The sequence below is a fragment of the Molossus molossus genome, unplaced genomic scaffold (genome assembly GCF_014108415.1).
Source record: "Molossus molossus isolate mMolMol1 unplaced genomic scaffold, mMolMol1.p scaffold_m16_p_4, whole genome shotgun sequence".
NCBI lineage: Eukaryota > Metazoa > Chordata > Mammalia > Chiroptera > Molossidae > Molossus > Molossus molossus.
This window is the reverse complement of record NW_023425377.1, coordinates 70,222,433-70,244,578: the sequence shown is the minus strand read 5'-3', so window position 1 is coordinate 70,244,578 and position 22,146 is coordinate 70,222,433. Positions and strand designations below refer to the sequence as shown.

The window sequence follows — 22,146 nt, the reverse complement described above, 5'->3', positions numbered from 1 at the left end:
CAGCACCATCTGTTTATCCGTCTTCCTGTGGATGAACATTTGGAGTGTCTCCACTTTAGAATGCCATCATCACCCCCCCACACACACACCTGACAGTTTCTAGGGCACCTGAGCATGCACACCAGAAATGGAGTTTTTGGATCATAGAATTTGCACTGATTGGACTCACTAGATGTGACCAGATGTTTACTGGATGATGCTGTGACAGTCACACGGGTAGTGTGTGGGGCTCCCGCTCCGTGGTCTTGTCAACACTTGACGCTGCTGGCTGTTTCCTTTGGCCGACCTGGTGGGTGTGGAATGGAATCTCATGGGGACTTTGATTTACATTATTCTTGTGATAAACGAGACTGAGAACCTTTTTGGGTTAAACTGAGCCACAGAAAATTGCCATTTGTATAGGTCAAAAGGATCTAAATATTAGATATGGTTGAATCTGACTTATTGGACTTTTGATTTCCTCTTACCCAATTTCCACAGCTCTCCAGAATTTGATTCATCTGACCACCTGGCCTGCTCTTTCCCCACTCCTTTCTTCCCTTCCATTCATTGCTTTATTTAGTTGTTAATTAATGACCAACTATTATGTGCCAGGCATGGAGTGAACATCACGTCTTGGCAGTATGAGATGGTCCCTGCCTTCCCAGAGCTCACAGAGCACCAGGCCTTTGGCCATGCTGTACCCCTCCTCTCGGCGCATCTGAATACTCTTCCTCCACCATCTTCTCTGTCTACCCACATCCCCCCAGCCCCTCGTGCTTGCTGCCCGTTCCAGGAAGTCAGTTCCTGGCCACACTGGTCCCTGATGACCCTTCAAGCACCACACATAATGAGAATGTGAGCTGTGACCACACAGATCACAGAGGCTAGCTCCTGTGGGACCCCATGCAGCCCCAGCTATTCGTGCATTCATTCAGCTAACCCTTCTTGGACACCTACTTTATGCCTGGCCCTGTACTGAGCTGGAGGTGGCACAGGGACAGACAAACATCCCTGCCCTCGAGGAGCTGACATTGGCATGGGGAAGATGGACAGTGAGATTATTAGCAACTGTAACAAGGGGTTTGTCAGGAAATGACAAGTGTCAGGAGTGGAGAGACTAGGTAAGGAAGACTGCAAATGCCAGGAAGTGTCATTTTAAACAGGTGATCAGCCCTGGCCGGTTTGGCTCAGCGGTTAGAGCGTTGGCCTGTGGTCCGGAGAGACCCGGGTTCAGTTCCCGCTACGGGCACATACTTCAGTTGCAGTTTGTCCCCGGCCCTGGTTGGTCGTGCGGGTGGCAGCTACTCGATGTGTCCCTTTCACATCCATGTTTCTTTCTCTCTCTCTCTCTCTCTCTCTCTCTCTCTCTCTCTCTCTCTCTCCCTTCCTCCCTCCCTCCCACTCTATCTGTACAAAAATTGGAAAAATGTCCTCGGGTGAGGATAAAAATAAATAAATAAATAAAATAAAAAATTAAACAGGTGATCAGAGAGGGCCTCACTGAGAAAGTGATATTTGAACCAAGCCACAGAGGAGGAAAGAGAGGGAATCAGATGAGACGTGGGCAAGAGCATTTCAGACAGAGGAAACAGCCTGTGCAAAGGCCCTAAGGTGAGGACATCCAAAGTGGCAGGATCCTAGCATATGAGGGGGAAAATAAGAGAAGGTGAGAGCAGGAGGTGACCAGACAGATCGTGAAGGGCATTGGGAGCCATGGGGCGGGGGCGGGGGGGGGGGGTGTTCTACCCGAGTGGCGTGGAAGCCACAGAAGGTTCTGAACAGAGAAGGTCCCTGACCTGACTCGGGTACTCACAGTCGCCCTCTGATGGCAGTTCTCAGTAATTATCAGCCCTTCAACAAAAATCTGACCGAGTTCCTCCCTGTGCTTAACTACGTTAGGCACTGTGCCTACACAATTACATCATCACAACAGCGTCACACCAGAGATGTGCTATGATGTGGCCTAGAGAGCACCTAGAATGCAGGACATTGTTCGTCCAGGCAAAAACCACCTGACCTTGGCAAATAAAAAAGGCACCCTTCCGGTTGGTGGGCAAACCAGCCTAATAGAGTGATGTTGTTGGGACTTTGCTGCCATCTGCTGGACAGTTTCTTTCACAACATACAAATCTACACTATGAGACGTGGGAGGGGCCCTTGTGCAGTGCTCGCCCTGCCCAACCTCACAGGACAGCCTGGCTGCTTCCTCTGGGTGCACACTCTTCTCCTTGGGGACTGTGCTGGAGACCGCACATCCAGCAGCCCATCACTAGGTTCACAGGGGCTCTGCTGGAGCAAGCATGACCCACTGTCCCCTTGCTTTTATCCCTTGCAGGTACTGCGATATTTTGACTACGTTTTTACAGGCGTCTTTACCTTTGAGATGGTGATCAAGGTGAGTGAGGGATTCAGCTCCCTCAAGAATGGCATGCTGACACAGGAGGGGATTAGAAATGCTTGTGTGTTTGAGGCACGGCAAGAAGACCAGTGACTGGAAAGACTGAACAAGGAGAATGGAGAAAACAAGGGCAGTATGATGAGCAGGGAAGTGACAGGGACAGGTTATGCAGGGGTTTGGTGGCCACAGGGAGGACTTTGGCATTTACCCCAGGTGAGTGGGAGCCATAGAGGATTCAAAGGCAAGTGACTGGACTCAGGTGCTCACAGACACCCTCTGTTCTCTGTGGGGGGGACAGACTTAGAGGGAAAGGACTGGGTGGATGGGAGCCTGGAGGGTTCAGAGCAGAGGAGGGAGGGTGGGTGGGAGTCAAGAAAACTAGGAATAGATTATTGCACTGGCCCAAGCAAGTGATGATGGGGGACAGACAAGGGTGGCAACAGATAAGGTGGCAAGAAGTGGGCAGCTTTTTGGAAGGTTTGGAAGGTAGAACCAACAAGGATTGCCAGTAGATACGATGTGGGGTGTAAGACAAAGGAATCAAGGGGGACCTAAGAACCAGCAAGTCAGAACTGCTTATTATGAGGTGGAGAGGGGCAAGCTCTCATTGGGTGGGGGCTTATCACTCCTCCCCAAGGTCCTCTTGCCTCTGTCCCATCCCTACAGGATGAAGTGATCCCATTGGCAACCATGCCCCTAAAAGGGGTGGGGGGCTGCTCCCCAAGGTGGGGATGAGGGATCTGAGCACTGTCTCTTTTACCCCCGTAGATGATTGACCTGGGGCTCGTCCTGCACCAGGGTGCCTACTTCCGTGACCTCTGGAACATTCTTGACTTCATAGTGGTCAGTGGGGCCCTGGTGGCCTTTGCCTTCACGTAAGTCTCTTCTCAGGGCCTCCATCTGCCCCTTCGGTCCCTTCCCCAGCCTGGGGCCACCCACTGGGTCAGAGGCCGTGTTCTCATGGTGTAGAAATGGGAGTGCGGGCTCTGGGTGGTGGGGTCACCGCATGCCACTGGGAAGAGCTTCAATTGGCTTTTGCATGACGTTCACCTTGGAGGAAGAAGGAGAAGGGACTCCACCTTCTGCCTCCTCACGTCATGACCCCTCGCTCTGCTGCTTTCCGTAGACTAGCCCCGCCAGGACATTTCATCTTCCTTCTGCTCTGTAAGCTCCACCCTAACCACTGTCTCTTTGGGGAGCCCCTAAAAAGACAATCAGGAAACAAATGTGCATGAGAGTTCAGACCCCCACCCTGTGCCTGAAGGCCCCCATAGTTGTAGACTTGGTGACTCCCCTTGTGTGTCTTTCGATTCTCCTGGTGATCCCAGGACTCATGCTGCATCAAAGGCCATGCCTCATCAGGCAGCTCCAGATGGCACCCGAGGGCTGAGCAGCCATTACCTTTGAGGCCCCTGGTAGCAAACTGAGCAGTACGTTCCTCAAGTTGTAGGCATCTGGGTCAGGATGAAAAGACCTAACCAGCCTCTAGTCCAGAAACAAATCTTCTTGGGGTCCCTGTCTGCCCATCACAGTGGATCATTCCTAGAGAGATCTCAGGAATTCTGGCATACCTCCCCCACACAGTGAAAAATCAGGGGCTTCCTCTGTGCCCCTAGCTCCCAGCTCCCTTCTCAGCCGATCTGCAGGGGATTCTCGAATGGCCCCCTGACCAAACAATGAGGGCTTGGTCTGTCTGAGGGCCAAAGTGATGGCCCATTTCCAATTTAAGGACTGAAATAGGCCACTCTCGGTTTCTTCCCTGGGAATGCAATAAGGTCAAGTTGGGTTCAAAGAGCGAAAAATCTCGAGTTGTGGATGCCTCTGAGCTGCTGTAGATGTACCGTGAGGATCAGAAGGCTGATTACGTTTCTGACTCTGGCCAGACCTCCCAACCCCCTTTTTCTTTATCTTCTACTTTCTCCTCGTCTTTCAATCTCTGCTCTTTCTCTCTACACTCACTCCTTTTCTTTCTCTTTCTTCTCTCCCTCCTCCCCTCCCCACTTCTCTTTCTCCCTCTTTTTAAAGTAATTATTTATTTGCATATTAGAGCAATGAAAAAGATTATTTTAAAAATCAGGACGTTTGGCCACACTAGTATTAAGATGTTCTGTAGGTTAAAATAATAATAATTAAAATAAGCAAAGTAAAATGCACAGCAAATGGGGAAATTAGTACAAATAAGACAAGCTGATGACCTTAATATATAAAAAGCAATTACAAATCAATAAGAAACAGTGACCCTCAATAGATAAATGGGCAAAGGATTCAAACAGAAATGAGTACAAATTTGTTTCCCATCAAGTTAGCACCAGTTTCTTTGGAAAAAAAGATTTTTAAAGGTAATGCACAGGGGCCCTGACTGGTTTGGTTCAGTGGTTAGAGTGTCAGCCAGCAGACCAAAGAGTCACGGGTTCAATTCTGGCCAAGGGCACGTACCTCTGTTGTGGTTCATCCCCGGCCCTGGTTGGGGTCATGCGGGAAGCAACCAATCAATGTATCTCTCACGTGGATGTTTCTCTCGGTCTCTCTCCCCTGCCTCTCCCTCCCTTCCACTCTATCTAAAGAAAAATGGAAAAAAATATCCTCTGGTGAGGTTTTTTTTAAAAAAAGATAATGCACAGGGTATTTGAGAGTGTAATGAAATACAGTCCTCCCTCCCTCTCTCAGCTACTTGAGCAGCTCCTACAAGGTGTCAAGTAGGCACCTTGCTAGGCCCTGAGAATGTTTAAATTCCAAAGAGCCAAACATTTTACTACCCTCAGCCTGGAGTGAATCCTCCTCAAATCCCCTTCCCTCCCTTGTTCCTGTTCCTCTCTTTCTCCTTTTTTCTCTTGTTTTCTCTCTCTGGCTCCCTCTCTTGCTTTCTCTCCTCTCTGTTTCTCTTCCTCCCGTCTTCCCTCCCTCTCTGCCTCTTTTTGTGTCTTTCTGTCTCCTTTGTACTTCCTTTTCTCCATTCTTCCCATTTTTTTTGTCTTTTCTCTGTTTATTGCTTTTTCTTTCTCTCCTTTCCTCCCTTCTTCTTTCTCTTTTTCTCCCGCTTTCTCCTCCTTACTTTCTATTCTTTTCTCTCTGGTTTCATTTTCTATGTCTGTTTCCTCTTTGCCCATTCCACCCCACCCTGGTGTATGTCCCTCCCTCCCCCCCCCCCCACCTCTCTTTCTCTGTCTTTTTCTCTCTCTTCTTCCCCTCACCCTGGCCCATATCTTCTAGTGATGGGAACCTAACCACCTGCCTAACCGAATGTGGCTGGAGAAGGCAGATGCTCCAGCACAGGCTCTGGCATCAGGGGACCCACTCCTCTGCTTGTTCTGCCTGGGGAGTGTCTTCATGATGGGGGCGCAGCTCGGGCAGGCAGCCCTTCCACACTTCCTCAAGCCTTCCAGGGTCACCTCTGCCCCGCAGCTCCAGGGTTCATGTGGTGGTGGGAAGAGGGGGTACCCTATCAGCCACATCCATCTGTCACACCACCCTGCTTTGCCAGCTGTGCCCAGGGTGGTGGGTTTTGCCCTCTGTGGCCCACACTGGGCATGGCTCAGTAGAAGTGGTATCTGATCAACTCACCCTCAGCACGTCCTCCTGACCCTGGTGAAGCTCACATACTTCCGCTGTGAGGAGGGACCACTGATGCCCTGGCCCACCTCCGTACCTCAATTTGACCCTCACAATTTGGGGAAGGAGAGGCCTTCAAAAGGCCTGGAAACAAGCCTTTCAACCTTAGAGCATTTGCCATGATGGGCTGTAGTTTGTAATATGCTGTTTCTGGGCTCCTGGACCCATAATTAGGCTCCACTTTAAGCCAACCTAGTCTGCAAGAACAAAATTGTGTTTTCACCAAAAGTCAATCAGCAGAATGATTCTTTGTGCTGCAAAATAATGTGCCACAGGGAGCAGATTTTTTTATTTTTATTTTTTAGTTTTCATTTTCAATATAGTTTGCAAAGGCATTCCAAATGCGCCTACAGAATCCTGGCAACGTACTTGTAGAGTCAACCTTTTAAACTGGTTTCTTGAAGTCGCTACAGGCATAAAGCCAGCCAGTTTATGACCTTGAAAATCCCTATTTAGAATGTATGTTTTTGATTATTCCCATGTAAGAAAAGGGCCTGGACAGAGATTTAAAGTCATCCTGTGAGCCTCGGTGGGCTCATAGATGTCACAAGAACTGGGGGGCGGGGGGGGGGGCAGTGCAAGATGTTGCCAGTGGAGTCCCGACAAGTGCCAGGGGTTTGGGAAGAGCTGACAAGTATGGAAGCACCTTTATACAATGGCAAAGGGGTAGGAGAGATAGACCCTGAGATCCCAACCCAGACAAGCCCTCCCCACTCACTGCCAAGAGTCCATCTGGTGCTGCCACTTCTCCAGGTCAGAGGGCTGGCTGTGCAGTTTGATCAAGTCCGTCCTGCATGCCCCTGGGCCAGACTGCTAGAAAGCTAGAGAAGGAGCCCTCAAGCTGCTGATTTTTACCCCAGAAAAGCTTCAGAATCCTCCACCTGGCTGCAGGTTTCTGACCTTTTTTGCTCAAAGAGGTCTCTTGCCCCATGAGGACTTTGCTTACTGTCTCTCTTGTCACCAGACAGATGTCATTTTGGCAGGAGTAGAGTATGCTCTCAGGACCTCAGCCTGAGAACCCAACCCAGAGTCCTTTGCTTCTTTTCTTTCTGGTCTTTTAACCTGTTTTCTCTGTCTCACGTGCCTGTTTCCTCATAGACAAGGCTGAGAAGCCCAAGTGTTAGATTAACCTTATTGTTTTAGAAAAAGTTTCCTGCAAATCATCTGATTTCTCTCTAGATGTGCAAATCCATTAGCCTCTCTGGGCTTCAGTTCCTCCCGGAAACCCAACTTGGTAATGATGATACTAACCCCTTCCATCTATGTAATCTTCATAACAACCCCCTGTGGGAAGCTCTTAGTTGTTCCCATTTTGTAGAAGAGAAAACTGAGGCCCAGAGGGAAATGAGTCTAGCAAGGCCACTAAGTTGAGTTCTGCTGCCAGACAGTGTTGCTGCCCGTCCCCAGCCTGCTCATGAAGGTTTTCAGGAGTTGGCACAATCAGATTTGGCAGCCCAGCCAGCCTGGGTTCCTGGAGGCCCTGACGGGCCCTAAAACTCCAGGGGAAGAGAGCACAAGGCTGGTCCCTTCCTTGTTGAAAGGAATCTTGCTGTTCTGGCCTTTTAGGGTGGAGGCAAGGATTCTGCTGTGGTGCTGTGATTGTGGCCCCGTCTTGGATATGAAAAACAATCCCTGTGGTCCTCCAAGGGATGTATCAAAGCTCTCCTGACAGTTTCCACCCCTCCTGCACCTTGCCCAAATATCTGTGTGTATGCCGTGCTCCATCCACTGACCATGCACCATGTCCATGTGACCGCCGTCAGTGCACCACCTCATGAACCATCACCCATAATGTCACGCTCTGGGCCCATGCATCGAGATAGCCAACTGACATTTCTCAGCAGCTGGCAGATCATGATCCTGCCTTCACTGCCAAGAGTCCATCTGGTGCTGCCACTTCTCCCTCAAGGCAGCTTGGCACAGCTTGTGGAGCACCTTGATCAAGCCACTCCTGCATGCCCAGGAGCTGAGCTGCCAGGAAGCCAAAGAAGGAGCCCTCAGACTGCCACTTCTTTTTATCCCCATTTTCAAAGCAGCCCCTACCCCTTGAAGGCATTATTTTTCTTACTTGTGATGAAACAGAAAGGAGATTAGAGAGCAAGATGTGTACCTGGGTTTAAATCTCAGTCTGCTGCTTCCCACCTGGATGACCTGGGGCAAGTCACTCTCCCTCCCTGAGCCTCAGCTTCCTCATCTGGGAAATGAGCATAATGGTGTCATCTTCCCCCAGGCTATAACAAGACCAAGCCTGACAAGATAGATGTGCAAGGGGTCCCTGTCGAGAGCTTTCTCCAGGCCCACATTTTCTCAGATTACTTCTTGAAAGTTGCCCTTCATTTCATCCCAGGTTGGAAGTCTTTGCTGACCTTTCTTCATAATTTAGGGGATAAAGCCAAGAGCATAGCTACTGCTCATTGGACACCAGAGTCCCAAAGGCCTGTTTTACAGATGAAGATGATAATTAGGAGCAGGGCTGGGATTTAAACCCAGGACCCCCAGCTCCAAAGCTCGTAACCTTCAAGGAATTCTAAAACTTTCCAGCCCCAAAACCTCTGGAGAAAAGCTGTTTCTCCAGCTCTTGGCAATGACCTTCAGTGGCAAATTTGCCTTTAGTAATTGATGACCTTCTGGCTGTCCTGCAACTTGGAAATTTGGCTTTCTTGATGTTCTTGGGTAGTGCCAGGGGCCTGCCAAGGGCAGGGGACCGAACGGGGGGCTTCCTGATGGAAGGATGGACATCAGCCTGAGCTGTGAGCCTGAGGCTGCCCCCTGGTGCTCGGGCAGGGCAGGGGGTCCTCAGGTGTGTATGTGTGTATGTGCGTGTTCTGTGTTCTCTCTTCTGAGGCCGCTTACGATCTGTCTCTCCCTCCGACGCCACCTCACCAGGAGCAGTACACGGTAAAGTCTCTCTCTCTCATCTGTCTCTCGTTCTCCATGCCCTGGTGCAGCCGTGTTGGTTCTGGGCCTATCTCCATGGCCTTGTGTCCTTGCCGCTGTCCTGTCGCTTGCAGTGACCAGAGCTCCCCCTTAGCCGGTTCCCCAGAGAGGAGGAACCCTGAGGGGTCTTGGCCACTGCCTCCCACCATGACCACCATTAGCCCAGTTCTTGGTAGAGAACAGAAGGGCGGCGGGTACCTCCCCGGGGTCTGATTTCAATGTGGCAACTGACTCAGGTGGTAGTTACCAGAGGAATGAGAGTGTCCACCTCCCTGATGAGAGAAGAGTAAAGAGTCCAAACAGCTAGACTTGGGATCTGAGGAGAGAAAGACCCCCCGCCCCCGCAATGTCTACACTCTCAGCAGAGAGGTTCCAAAATCGGTTGTTTTCTGTCAGAGTGCCTTGATCAACCTACTCCTGCATGTTCAAGAGCCTAACTGCCAGGAACACTCTCCCCAGGGCCTCAGTAACAGGGTTGTTTCTCAGCCTTTCCAGGGGGCAGAGTGTCTCCTGGAAGAGAGACACCCCCACAATGGCCATGGAGTCACTTTCAGATGAGTGGATGTACCCCAGGAAACGTGTCCCCAAATGTCATCCATATAGCACATCAAGATTTTAGCCAGTTCCACATGCAACCTAGATGTCCAGTTACTTGGCATTTTTTCTCCAACACACAGTATAAACTTCATTTTAGTTTTGCTAAGAAACTTTATGTCATCCCCTTACAACCAGTGTTATTAAGGTCCGGCAGAACCACAACTGCCAATGTGAATCCAGCCCAAATGAAACGGTTGCATTGCAAGTTGTCTCATTCAAGCTGGGTTCTGTGTTCAGAAAGAAATGTGTGAATTCTAGGAAGGCGGTAGGACCCGTAACACAAGCCGGAGACTTCCTTGTGACCAAAGCAGAGGGCCCATAAGAAACTTGAAGAAGAAATAACTATTTCCCTGTGTGATCCAGTTTGTGTCCCTGTTCTGCCTAAAATGATATCAGTGACTCTCCTGACACATGTCTCATACTGTGGGGGTACAGCCTTGAGACAATAATGATGACTTTGGCTTAAAAGAAAACACATGCTCAGGCTGCTGAGTCCTGGAGCATAGCTAATGTCCAGTTCTCCTCTTTATTCCCTAAAAAATGAGAGAAGGAATTCTAAAAACACAAATGGCGTAAGAATGTTTTTGCACCTGGACACCCAGACACACCATGGTGGAGGTCTTTGGGAAGGCTCTGTGGTCCAGGAGGTAACTCTCAGAAGATGATTGCTAGGAGACCCGCCACCTCACCACCACCCTGAAGAGCTCTGATCTGAATCCATTCACATTCACGAGAACACAGGCCAGGTGTATGCTGGGCACTGGGACAGAAATCAAGATTAAAGGAAAAATGAACACATAGAATAATAAATCACAGTTTAAGCCTTTAAGAAGTGTTCTGTCTAAAGCCAGAAACAAAGACAGAACGATAATTCTGAAACAGCACTAGTGTCTGGCAGAACCCAGAGGCTGTCGGAGGAAGGGGCGTTGAACCTGACCTTCAAGGCTGCGTAGTCCTGTGGATGGAGAAGTGCAGGTAGGGTGTTTCTAGCATGAGGACAGTGTGTGCAAAAGCAGACAGAGGCCAAGGAGTGTGGCTGGGTTTGGGGTGTGTAGCAGTTGATGGGAATGCAAAGGTTAAGCTAAGTCGGGCTAGACTTTGAAGAGCCTTGAACGCCATGCTTCTAGGAGTTCAGGTGCTCCAGGAGGCTTCTGAGGAGGAGAAGGTGTGGCTTTGGCCACTGAGTGCAGAAAAGAAGGAAGGAGAGAGAGAGAGACAGGGAGTGGGGGAAAGTTGGGAGATGGGTAATGAAGATTCGGCCTAAGACGGTGTCCAGGGATGGATGGTGGAGATGTCTAGGAGGGTGACCCTCTGGGGGTGGGGGGGCAGGAAGTTGAACATGACTCTGGGTTTGCTGGGTGTGCTCTGTGTACCATTCACAAGCTTTGATGGCCGAACCCAGTGCCCTCCTCTTAGGGGGCCTGAGTCCTGATTGGCTAAGGGTGTCATGGCATCCCCAAAGCCTACACTGCTAAGACTCACACCCGGTGGACTATGACAACGATGGGCAAAGAGCCCTGAAGAATGAAGCATCTGATATTCTGGCTCTTTCCCTCCTGTGGACTCAGGGAATATTGGGGGCAGGGGGTGTTGATTTAAGGACCACCTTAAGTATTTCCTGAATCCCATTGGAAGGGTGAAAAAAAAACTTATTTTCTGAGAGCTGGCCAAGCCCGCCTCCAAAGAGAACAGCCCAGCCAGTGTGGCTCAGTGGTTGAGCATCGACCCATGTACCAAGAGGTCGCCTGCTCAATTCCCGGTCAGAGCACATGCCCAGTGGGGGGCGTGCAGGAGGTGGCCAGTCGATGTTCCCTCTCATCTGTGTTTCTGTCTCTCTCTCCCTCTCCTTTCCTCTCTCTCTAAAATCAATGAATAAAATAAAATTTACTCCCTTTAAAAAAAGAGAGAGAACAGAGGGACAGGCAGCTACTCAGGCCCAGACAGGTGGTGGAGGTACTTCAACAAGCCCCTGACCCCAGAACCACAAAAGGTCCTCAGCTCACTGGCTCCCCGGCCAAGACCTAGCAGGGAGCTGAGCCACTCTTGGGGCGGGGCTGTGCCAAGCTCACCCCACACTTCAAGGGTGGACTCATGTGGAGCTGTGGGCCACCCACCACCCAGCCTGACCTCCGCTCCCTCTCTTCCCTTCTCCCCACCCTAACATCCCTCCACAGTGGCAATAGCAAAGGAAAGGACATCAACACAATCAAATCTCTCCGAGTCCTCCGGGTGCTACGACCTCTAAAAACCATCAAGCGGTTGCCAAAGCTCAAGGTGAGAGTGGGGCATGCGGAGGCCTGACAGGGTTTCCATGCATAGGCAGCAGGTTGCATGCTGCTCAAGGACACTGCATGGACAAGGGTGCTACTAGCATCAGGCCATTGTAAATGGATATAGTTATTACCACAACTTGCCAGCAGATGGCAGTAAAGTGAATTGAGCTAACAAAATCTATATATTATGACAATTTTTCATTAGATGAAATGTCTCCCACAAGGTCATAATCCCTTTTCCTAATTCACATGAGGGCGTCGTGTGGATAAAACAGGGGAACCCTAACCTGGGCAGCAGTATACTAGGTTTCTGGTCCTACATAACCTTTAACTTTTCACCTACCTCTTCTAGGCTCCAATATCTCCTGTTCCAAAATATCATGACCCAGTATTTCCCCAAAGCTCATCATTCCGAAGAAGAAGAAGAAACAAAATGAAACCTAGTCATTTAAGCGCATTGTTTCAGATGTATGTGCCACCTGCGGGCATTATTTCTTACTTAATGTTTCTTTAAATCAAGTCCCTTTGTCTTTTACTTATGTGGGTTTATTTTAAAAGGAAATGCGATGTCCAGTTTCTCAAATTGAAAAACCAGAACCCATTGCTAACAGAAAGTGAAACTAAGTATCTGTTCAACAAGCATGCTAGCTGAATACTGTTGCTGACAAAGGCTTTAAACATGGGTGCTGCTCTTTCTTGGTTAAAAGGGAAAGTGTCGGTTTCAGGGCTAATATAGTACATAGTAGCAACTGAGGAAGACGTTTCCTGCTCTTAAAAGGATTGAAAGAGAATCAGGACAAGAATAACTTGGTTACCATATGATTCGATGGTACTTAGTGTTGGGCTCCTATAGGACTTAAAGGCATGTCTGATATTACCAGGGGTGCCCCACCCACCCACAGTTTTGGAAATACTGATATGAATGCCAATATGTTGAGGAATGTTAACAGAGATTAAATGAGTCTGCCCTTTGAATGTGAACGTGCGCTTGCATTGAAATACATGGAATTCCAGCAGTATGTGGTTCGATGGTTCTTTGCCATCTTCCAGGCACAGCCCCCTTTGAAAGCCCCAGGAAAGCTATGCACTCTCTCCCCCTGGGGAAAGCTGGCGAAGCAAGCCTGTAATCCCAGCAGCTTTAGTGATCCTTGGTGCCCACTCATGGTTAGCACCCAGTGTGATTACAAGTAGAGTGGGGTAGGGAAATTCCAGGTCAGGACCCCTGCCTTCTCTGGGGGATGCTGGAAGGGTTCCATCTTGCCCCGGGCAGAATCTCTTGGACACATAAAGTCATCTCTCAAATCCAGAACTCCAGGTGATAAGGAACAGGGAGGGTGTGAGGCAGGGACACAAAATTAACAGGAAATTACCTCTCCGTTGAGGACGTTTCCCCACACACTTCACTTGGAGAGGCTCAGAGAGGCGTTTCCACTTCCCAGGGGTTGAGATTGGGCGGTTTAGGTACATAGACGCTCAGGATTAGGTGCAGCCTTGGCATCGTGTGGCCTTAACTTGGCTATGTCCTGGTCTGTAAAATAAGAATAATGACAAAATATTCTGGTATTAGGGGCTGCTGGAGGCAGAGCTAGGCAGGCCCCAGCCCCTCACACCCTCTCTCACCCCACCCATCAGGCCGTGTTTGACTGTGTGGTGAATTCTCTCAAGAATGTCTTCAACATCCTCATTGTCTACATGCTGTTCATGTTCATCTTTGCCGTGGTGGCCGTGCAGCTCTTCAAGGGGAAGTTCTTCCACTGCACCGACGAGTCCAAGGAGTTTGAGAAAGACTGTCGGTGGGTCTCCACTCCCCTAGGCATCCCCACTGGGGCTGGCGGGTGGGGAGCGGCAGAGGCGCCGGTCCCTGGGCTTGGGAGCTGCAGCTGGGCATGGGGAGTGGGCTGACCGAAACCACTTGAAGCTGGAGTAGAAGGAAAAATAGTTGTGAATGTAAGTCTCTGTCCATCCCTTTGGGATGAGCCATAAACGAGTTGCTTAACTTTTCAGTCTCCAGCTTTGTCAAGTGGGGCATAGGAATACACGTCCACATTCTCTTATTTGAAACTTTCACAGGCAGATGTGTTTTAAATCAGAATATTTTGAGATTTTAGAAAGGTTATATTATATATAGTGTGTCCCACATAGGGCCTAGCACTCAGCTGGGTCCAAAGAAGCCCAGTTCTCAAACACCACGTTTCTGCCAGGAAACGTACCTATTTGCACTAAATGGGATAAATAACAAGTATCAAGAGCCTCAAGTTCGGTTGGGTCCAGTTTTGTTGCCAAAGGAATAGGTCAGAGGTGAGCAGACCTTGTCAAGGACCAGACGCCGACTGCTGGGTCGGGCTGCTCAGTGCCGCCCTGCAGGTCAGGCGCGGTGGAGACAGCAGGCAAACGAATGGACATGGCTGTGTTCTCGTAAAACTTTCTGGAAACTAAAATTTGAATTTTATATAATGTTTACTTGTCATGAATAATTTCTTTTCAACCATTTAAAAATGTTAAAAAAAAAACAACAACTAAGGTTGTGGGCTATACAGAAACTAGAGGGGCCATAATTTGCCCACCCCTGAGTTAGGGGAGGAGCGTTTGGCTTTCAGAACTTTCTGGATTTGGGCATTGTGGGTAAGGGACTATGGCTCTCAGGATGGAAAGCTCTGAACCCAGCTCAGGAAAATGCTGAGCCCTTCATTTCACCGAGCGTTCAGTGATGCCGCTGTTGTTGCTGGTGCAGCAAATGCCGGCCTGTTGTTATCTAGGGGGCTAGTTCCTAGAACCGGAAGGATCCCAGGCATTTGGCTAGAAGCCTGGGGCTCAGCTTTGATTTCTGCCCCAACGAGGAGCAGCCACCACCCTCACTGGCCTGATGAGCCCAGAAATGTGCCTCTCTCTCTCTCCCTGCTCTTAACCTCCCCAAATCTGAGGCTCCCCCTAAGACTAGAAGTTTTCAAGTTGGAAGCGAGTGCGAGACTCTGAGTCAGCCCTCCCATAGGTCGCAGGGTCATGCAGTCACCGTGGGTTTGTCTCCAAGTGGATACACACACTCCTCCAGGGGGTGTTGCTGCTTCCCGGGCTGTGGGAGAGGCAGTGTGGGCTGGTGGGCCCCTCTTCCTCCTTCTCCTGTCCCCAGGAGCCGAAGACAAGTGTCCCAAGCCCCTTTCCTCCCCTTACTAATGGCCCCATTTCTGTGGCAGTGGCAAGTACCTCCTCTATGAGAAGAACGAGGTGAAGGCACGGGACCGAGAGTGGAAGAAGTACGACTTCCATTATGACAACGTGCTGTGGGCTCTGCTGACCCTCTTCACCGTGTCCACCGGAGAAGGCTGGCCACAGTAAGTGGCCTGGCCAGAGAGCCCCACAGAGGCCCCAGGGAGCAGGAGAAGAAAGGATCTGAGAGCCCAGCGCTGAGAATGATCTGGGAGGGGGTAGTCTGCTCCTTGCTCCCCGAGATGGGGACCTGCTAGATGCCTGCGGGGCTGTCGCCACCACATCAGCCTCCACACGTGGTCTGTGAGGCAGACGTGCAGCCCTCACTTAGCTCACCAGGCCCTGAGCCGAGGGGCTGCATCCCGGGACCTCCCAGAAGGGACTGTTTCTAATTTACAGAAAGGCTTGGTGTACACAGGCAGTCAGTCCTTTTAACCCTTTCTGTGCTGGTGAATGCCAATCTGCAGGAGGGGGCTGTGGGCATGGCACTGTCCAAGGCTGACCGTGAGACCATCCTCTCCCAGATGGGGCCAGGCCTGGGGCGAGATGGTGAGGCTGAACCATACAAGTGCGGGGTTGGACCCTGTCTTTTTTTTTTTAATTGATTTTAGAGAGAGAGGAAGGGAGAGGGAGAAAGAAAGAGAAACAACCATGAGAGAGAACATCGATTGGCCGCCTCCTGCATGCCCCACACTGGGGATTTGGCCCACAACCTGGGCATGTGTCCTGACCAGGAATTGAACCAGCGACCTCTTGGTTCATGGGTTGACACTCAACCACTAAACCACACTGGCCAGACCGGACCCTGCCTTTATTTAAAATTTTGATATGTTGGCCCTGACTGGTTTGGCTCAATGCTTAGAACGTCAGCCTGCAGATCAGAAAGTCCTGGGTTCAGTTCCTGCTAGGGGCATGTACCTTCATTGCAGTTTGTCCCCGGCCCCAGTTGGGGTTGTGTGGGTGGCAACCCCTCGATGTGTCTCTCTCACATCAATGTTTCTCTCTCTCTCTCTTCTTCCCTCTCTCCCTCCCGCTCTATCTGAAGATAAATGCAAAACTGTCCTCGGGTGAGGATATAAAATTAAAATTTTGATATGTTGTTCATCCTGGGCTTTGGGGCATTCATTTTCTCTTATTAAAATGTTGCAGTAAAATACTATTATCTTGATTATTGAGGATGTTGGTGCTCCGTTAAATTGCGCCCAAGGCGAGCGCCTCACTGTCCTCGCCCAGGTGCAGGTTCTTCTCCCAGAGTCTTGGAAGGACCCACTGAAGGCAGGGTAGGTTCCAGCTTGTGCCCTCCATCTCCCCTGCCTCCTCTCAGCAGACGTGCCAACCCACACGTCTCTGCTCACTCACGCACACTCAGTGCTCACACACCTGGGGCCAGGGCTGGCCCTCTGGGCACGTTTGGGTGAATTTTTGTTGTTAATCCTTCCTGAGGATATGATTTCCATTTATTTTTTTAGAGAGCATGGAAGGGAAAGAGAGAGGGGTGGGGGGAGAAACATATGATGTGAGAGACATATTGACTGGTTGCCTCCTACACACACCCCAACCAGAGCCAGGGTTCAAACTTGCAACCCAGGTACATGCCCTTGACCGGGAATCGAACCCGAGACCCTTAGGTGCGCAAGCCAACGATCTAACCGCTAAGTCACACCTGCCAGGGCTGGGTGAAAATTTTAAAGATACTTCTTCAATAGACTTCACTTCCATCTGTCAGAAAACCGTTTGCAATATACTTAATGATTTTGCTCAGATAAAGCACTTCATGGCCACCTGCCAAAAAATTGTCGTCATGAATACACAGATCTATCATATGTAAGTGTGAGCAGCACCCTTAGATGCAGAGCCCTTGAGCAGTGCACAGCCTTTGCGGCTGGACAGAGTAGCTGTGCACATACACCCTCTCACATGCACCCCCCTTACACCTCTGCAGCTCCTCACCACCTGTGCTTAAACACACACACATGTGCACACACGCACACCTGCCTCTGCGACCCCCAACTCACTCCTGGTTTCAAATTCCAGCTCTCCCCGTCTGAGTGGGTGATCTTCAGCAATCACTTTAAATTGCTTAACCTTAGTTTCCTTGTATGCCACATGGAGCCAGGAAGAACCTCCCTAAGAGGGTTGCTGGGAAAATAAATAAATTGTTGAACATATTTTTTGGTACATAACAGGCTTGCGATTCATGGTTGTCAGAGTAAGTGATGTTGTTAACACTCCCGAAGACAAAGGAGGTAGGAAGCCTATAGCTTTGTAAAGTAACCATGGTAACTGAAGTCAGAAAACAATGATTACCTTTATTTCTTGTCCATTTTCTCTTAATATTTCTCTCCATTCCTGTTCCCTTGTCTCACTTGCCCCCTCTCCCCACCCGGTCCTCAAAGGGTTCTCAAGCACTCTGTGGATGCCACCTTCGAGAACCAGGGCCCCAGCCCTGGGTACCGCATGGAGATGTCCATCTTCTACGTCGTCTACTTTGTTGTGTTCCCCTTCTTCTTTGTCAATATCTTTGTGGCCTTGATCATCATCACCTTCCAGGAGCAGGGGGACAAGATGATGGAGGAATACAGCCTGGAGAAAAATGAGGTGCCACTTTCCAGTTGCATCCCCCATTTAGAAATGAACACTCCCCACCCCCACCTTCCCACATATATACACACAGAGGAGCCAGCTTTCTGGGGGCATGTGGGGAGGGAACAGCGGCATTCTCTAAGCAGAACCCAGTCTGCAGGGAAGCCCTTCCTGTGGTTTCCAGAGGAAAATACATCAGACAGAAGGTATATGTATCAGTCAGTTTAGACTAGGTTATGCTTCCATAACAAGAATCCCCAGGATCTCAATGCCAGGTAGCCATAAAAGGGGTGATTTCTTGCTTACTTTGCATGTCCAAGTGGCTCTGCTCTATGTCATTGTTATCCTCATTCCCTCCGAGATGCTTCAGATGAGAAAGAATATCTATGGCAAACCATTGTCCAATTCTTGAGGCTTGTGCCCAGGAGTAGCACAAGTCACCTCTGCTCACATTTCATGAGCCTGAGTGAAGTCCATGTGATTTCAGTGGGGAGGGAAGTATAATGTCCCCCTGGGAGGAGTGGTGAATATTTATGAATGAAAATCCAGTACAACAGAGTGTAGATACATGGTCCTTTGTCCTTCTAGCATTATCCAAGGTATATCTAGAAAGGATATGGAAGGTCTAGAAAGTATCCTTCCTCTACTCTGTTGACACCTAAGATGTCATAACCATGATTCCTCCCTCTCTCCCTCCTTCTAAGAGAAAGAGAAGCAACGTGTTCAGTAGGGAAGAATGGTTAGGCTTCAAAGTGAAACTTCAGTTTAAATTTAGAGCTGCGCCACCTCAAGCAAGTGGTTAACCCCTCTGAGCCTCCATTTTCCTAATCTGCAAAGTGGATCTATTAATAGTACTCACTTCCCATGTTTGCTAAGGGGATTCCATGGGATAACAGGGAACATGACAGCGCTAGTTCTAGCAGACAGTGACTTCTCAAGGAGCCTGACTGTTAGGAGAAGAGAGCCATTGTGGTGAGCGTCTGGGGGCCCAGGAATCCTAGCTGGGGCAGGTGTGCCGGAGAGCCGTGCTGGTTAATGGAGGGTGCTCTGTGCCTGGCTCCCTCCTCCTCTGGCTTTCACGCCGCTGGCCTCTTTCCCACAGAGGGCCTGCATCGACTTTGCCATCAGTGCCAAGCCTCTGACCCGACACATGCCCCAGAACAAGCAGAGCTTCCAGTACCGCATGTGGCAGTTCGTGGTGTCTCCGCCTTTCGAGTATACCATCATGGCCATGATCGCCCTCAACACCATCGTGCTCATGATGAAGGTGAGCCCCGGCCCTGGTCACCCCACCGTGTCCCTGCGCCTCACACCTGCCCTCCTCCAGCAGAATGGGACCACCTGCTGCGAGTCTCCCAGACAGGCCGCGCTGCCCCACCCAGCCTAAGCTCCAACTGTTCCCTCTGCCTGACACACAGTTCCCACCACTCTGTCCAGGTCCTTCCAGCGGCACAGGAGGGACCAGTAAGGACCTTGCCACCCTCAGGGCCACAGAGCCTCTTCAGGGAGAAGAGTCAGAACCTTTCAGTTGGCGCTTTGGAGATCAAAGGCCTGTATCTGAGTCTAGCACTGCCCTTTAACTCATTGCTTAACCTAGCATGGTGACCCGTGACTTCTCAGGGCCTCAGTTTCCCAGTCAAGAAAATGGGGGTGTTAATAATAGCACCTTTCTCCCCCCAGATGGAGAGGAGGACTGAATGAGATAGTTCAGGCAGACATTAGCACATTTCTCAACGCTGCAAAAATATTCTGTAAATTGAGCTGCAAGTTTTTAAACTGGTGAAAAAGCAGTGCCTATTTCCCTCAAAAACTCTTCTCCATAGAGAGTTTGTTTATTTTTTTCACTGTTATGATGATGAACAGTTTCAAAAAAGCACAAGAGAAGCAGATAGCAGAGCACGGCATTTCTCAAACTACTGTGCTCATGGGTCATCTGGAGATCTTGTTAAAGGCAGGTCTGGTGTGGGCCTGGGACTCTGCATTTCCAGCTGCATCCCTGTGTACACCCGGAGTGTCCAGTCCCTCATGGACACCCAGTCCCCATCACTCATAGTTAAGCATCTGAAACACTTTACTGTTACCTTCATCTATTTTTTACTCATTTTTTTATTGAGGTGAAATTCACATAATGTAATATTCACCATCTCAAAGCGTACAAGTCAGTGACATTTAGTATATTCATCATGTTGCTCAGCCACCACCTCCCTCAACTTCCAAACAGTTCCATCACCCCCCCAAAAAAAACCTGTCCCCATCAATAGTCACTCCCCAGCTCCTGGCAACCACCGATCTGCTTTCTGTCTCTATGAATTTACCTGGTGTGGACACTGCATCTATTTTTGAAGTATTTGAAATTATAAGCACCACACTATTTCACCCTTAAGTTCTTCAGTATGAATTTCTTAAAAAGAACACTTTCCTACATTTTCTTATGCTTGACAAGATGAGTGATAATTCATTCTCTAAGATTCATATTGAATTGTTCCCCAAATGTCTTTTACAGTGAATTGTTTTGTTGTTGTTGTTTTATCCTCACTCGAGGACATTTTCCCACTTTTCGTTCAGATAAAATGGGAGGGAGAGAGAGGAAGAGAGAGAGAGAGAAACATCGACGTGAAAGGGACACATCGAGTGGTTGCCACCCGCACAACCCAACCAGGGCCGGGGACAAACTGCATCCGAGGTACATGCCCTTAGCGGGAACCTAACCTGGGTCTCTCTGGACCGCAGGCCGACACTCCAACCACTGAGCCAAACTGGCCAGGGCTACAGTGAGTTGTTTTTTGAGCCAAGATCTAAGTGGCTACACATGGCCTCCGGTTTGGTGGTTGTTTTTTTTAATCCTTACCCAATGACATTTTTGCATTCATCTTCAGATAGAGCAGGAGGGAGAGAGGGAGGAAGAGAGAGATAAACATCGATGTGAGAGAGACACATCAAGTGGCTGCCACCCATACGACCCCAACCGGGGCTGGGGACAAACTGCAACCGAGGTATGTGCCCTTAGCGAAAAATGAACCCGGGACTCTGTGGTCCGTGGGCCGGTGCTCTAACCACTGAGTCAGACTGGCCAGAGCCAGTTTTGTGGGGTTGTTTTTCTGTTTATCATCAGATAGAGTGAGAAGGAGGGGAAGAGACAGAGAGAGAGAGAGAGAGAGAAACATCAATGTGAGAGGGACACATCGACTGGTTGCCTCCTGCACAACCCGACCAGGGATGAACCACAACCAAGGTATGTGCCCTTGACTGGAATCAAACCCATGACTCATTGATCTGCGGGGCCGACACTCTAACTGCTGAGCCAAACTGGCCAGGGCTCCAGTTTTTGTCTTTTAAATCTCTGTCCTCCCCATCTATACCTTTATTCTTTTTCCTCGCTCTTGAGCTTTTGAGGAAACCAGATGAGCCGAATGACAAAGATTCTCTCTCTGGTTGCTTTAACATCCTCAGCAGTTAGAGCCTTTGCCTGAGCACCAAAGGGTTTCGGGTTTGATTCCTGGTCAAGGGCACTTCCTCCATCTGCCCTATTTCCTATAACTTGGTCATTAGGTCTAAAGGTTATAGATTCAAGTCTAATTAAATCTTTTGGTCAAGATACTTCATAAGGAGTCAAAACGGTTACCTCTGGGGCAGGTGACTGACTGGGAAGGGATACAACAAATCCTTTGGGGTTGGGAATGTTGTAAACTGAGTCTGGGTGTGATCTCACAGAGCGTGCAGGTAGGAATTTAAAAAAGAGATCTGGGAAAATAAAGGAAGTCCTACAAGAGAGCATGCTTTAGGCTTCCCTGTGAGCCTTGTCTGCCAGGCTGTCCCAGGATCTAACACAGGATTCAAGAAAGGAGATTTGGGGTAGGGAGGAGGTTGTTTGGGGTTTTTTTAATCCTCACCTGAGGATATTTTTTCCATTGATTTTCAGAGAGAGTGGAAGGAGGGAGAGAGGGTGGGAGAGAGAGAGAGAGAGAGAGAGAGAGAGAGAGAGAGAGAGAGAGAAACATCAATGCAAGAGAAACACATTGATTGGTTGCCTCCCACATGACCCTGACTGGGGCCACAGATTGAACCTGCAACCCCCTTATGTGCCCTTGTCCAGGAATCAACCAAGACCCTTTGGTGCTCAGGCAGATGCTCTAACCGCTGAGCAACACTGGCCAGGGCAGGAGTTTTTGTTTTGATGTGAGTTGGCTCCACAGGCATCACCAGGGACCCCAAATGTGAATTGTGTCTGGCCCAGGATAGGACAGCCACAAAGCCGCCTTCCCAGACCCTGTTGCCACTGACCCTGACGCCCTTCCCTCTTCCTACTCTAGTTCGATGGGGCCTCATCTGCTTATGAAGAAGCTCTGAAGGTATTCAACATCGTCTTCACCTCCCTCTTCTCTCTGGAATGTCTGCTGAAAGTCATGGCTTTTGGGATTCTGGTAAGTACAGCCTTAGGGCTCAAGTTGGAGGGAAGCTGGGAGGGGCACTAGGTGCTGGGTGGTGGTCTACCCACCTGGCCCCAAGACCCCCAACCCCAGTGGTGGCTTCAGCATCCCTCCAACACCCACAGACTCTACTTAG

The 22,146-nt window shown here is 49.7% G+C and overlaps 1 protein-coding gene across 3 annotated transcripts in view; it reads left to right on the top strand.

The window, feature by feature from the left end:
- CACNA1A (calcium voltage-gated channel subunit alpha1 A) overlaps positions 1-22,146 on the top strand; it is a 225,827-nt gene that overhangs the window by 168,554 nt on the left and 35,127 nt on the right. For all 3 annotated transcript variants that reach the window (XM_036240417.1, XM_036240416.1, XM_036240418.1), the window contains exons 23-30: positions 2,318-2,377; positions 3,149-3,255; positions 11,698-11,797; positions 13,429-13,589; positions 14,988-15,125; positions 17,397-17,598; positions 18,686-18,850; positions 21,894-22,004. In XM_036240417.1, coding sequence (XP_036096310.1) covers positions 2,318-2,377; positions 3,149-3,255; positions 11,698-11,797; positions 13,429-13,589; positions 14,988-15,125; positions 17,397-17,598; positions 18,686-18,850; positions 21,894-22,004 — 1,044 coding nt within the window. The remainder of the gene's footprint in view (positions 1-2,317; positions 2,378-3,148; positions 3,256-11,697; positions 11,798-13,428; positions 13,590-14,987; positions 15,126-17,396; positions 17,599-18,685; positions 18,851-21,893; positions 22,005-22,146) is intronic.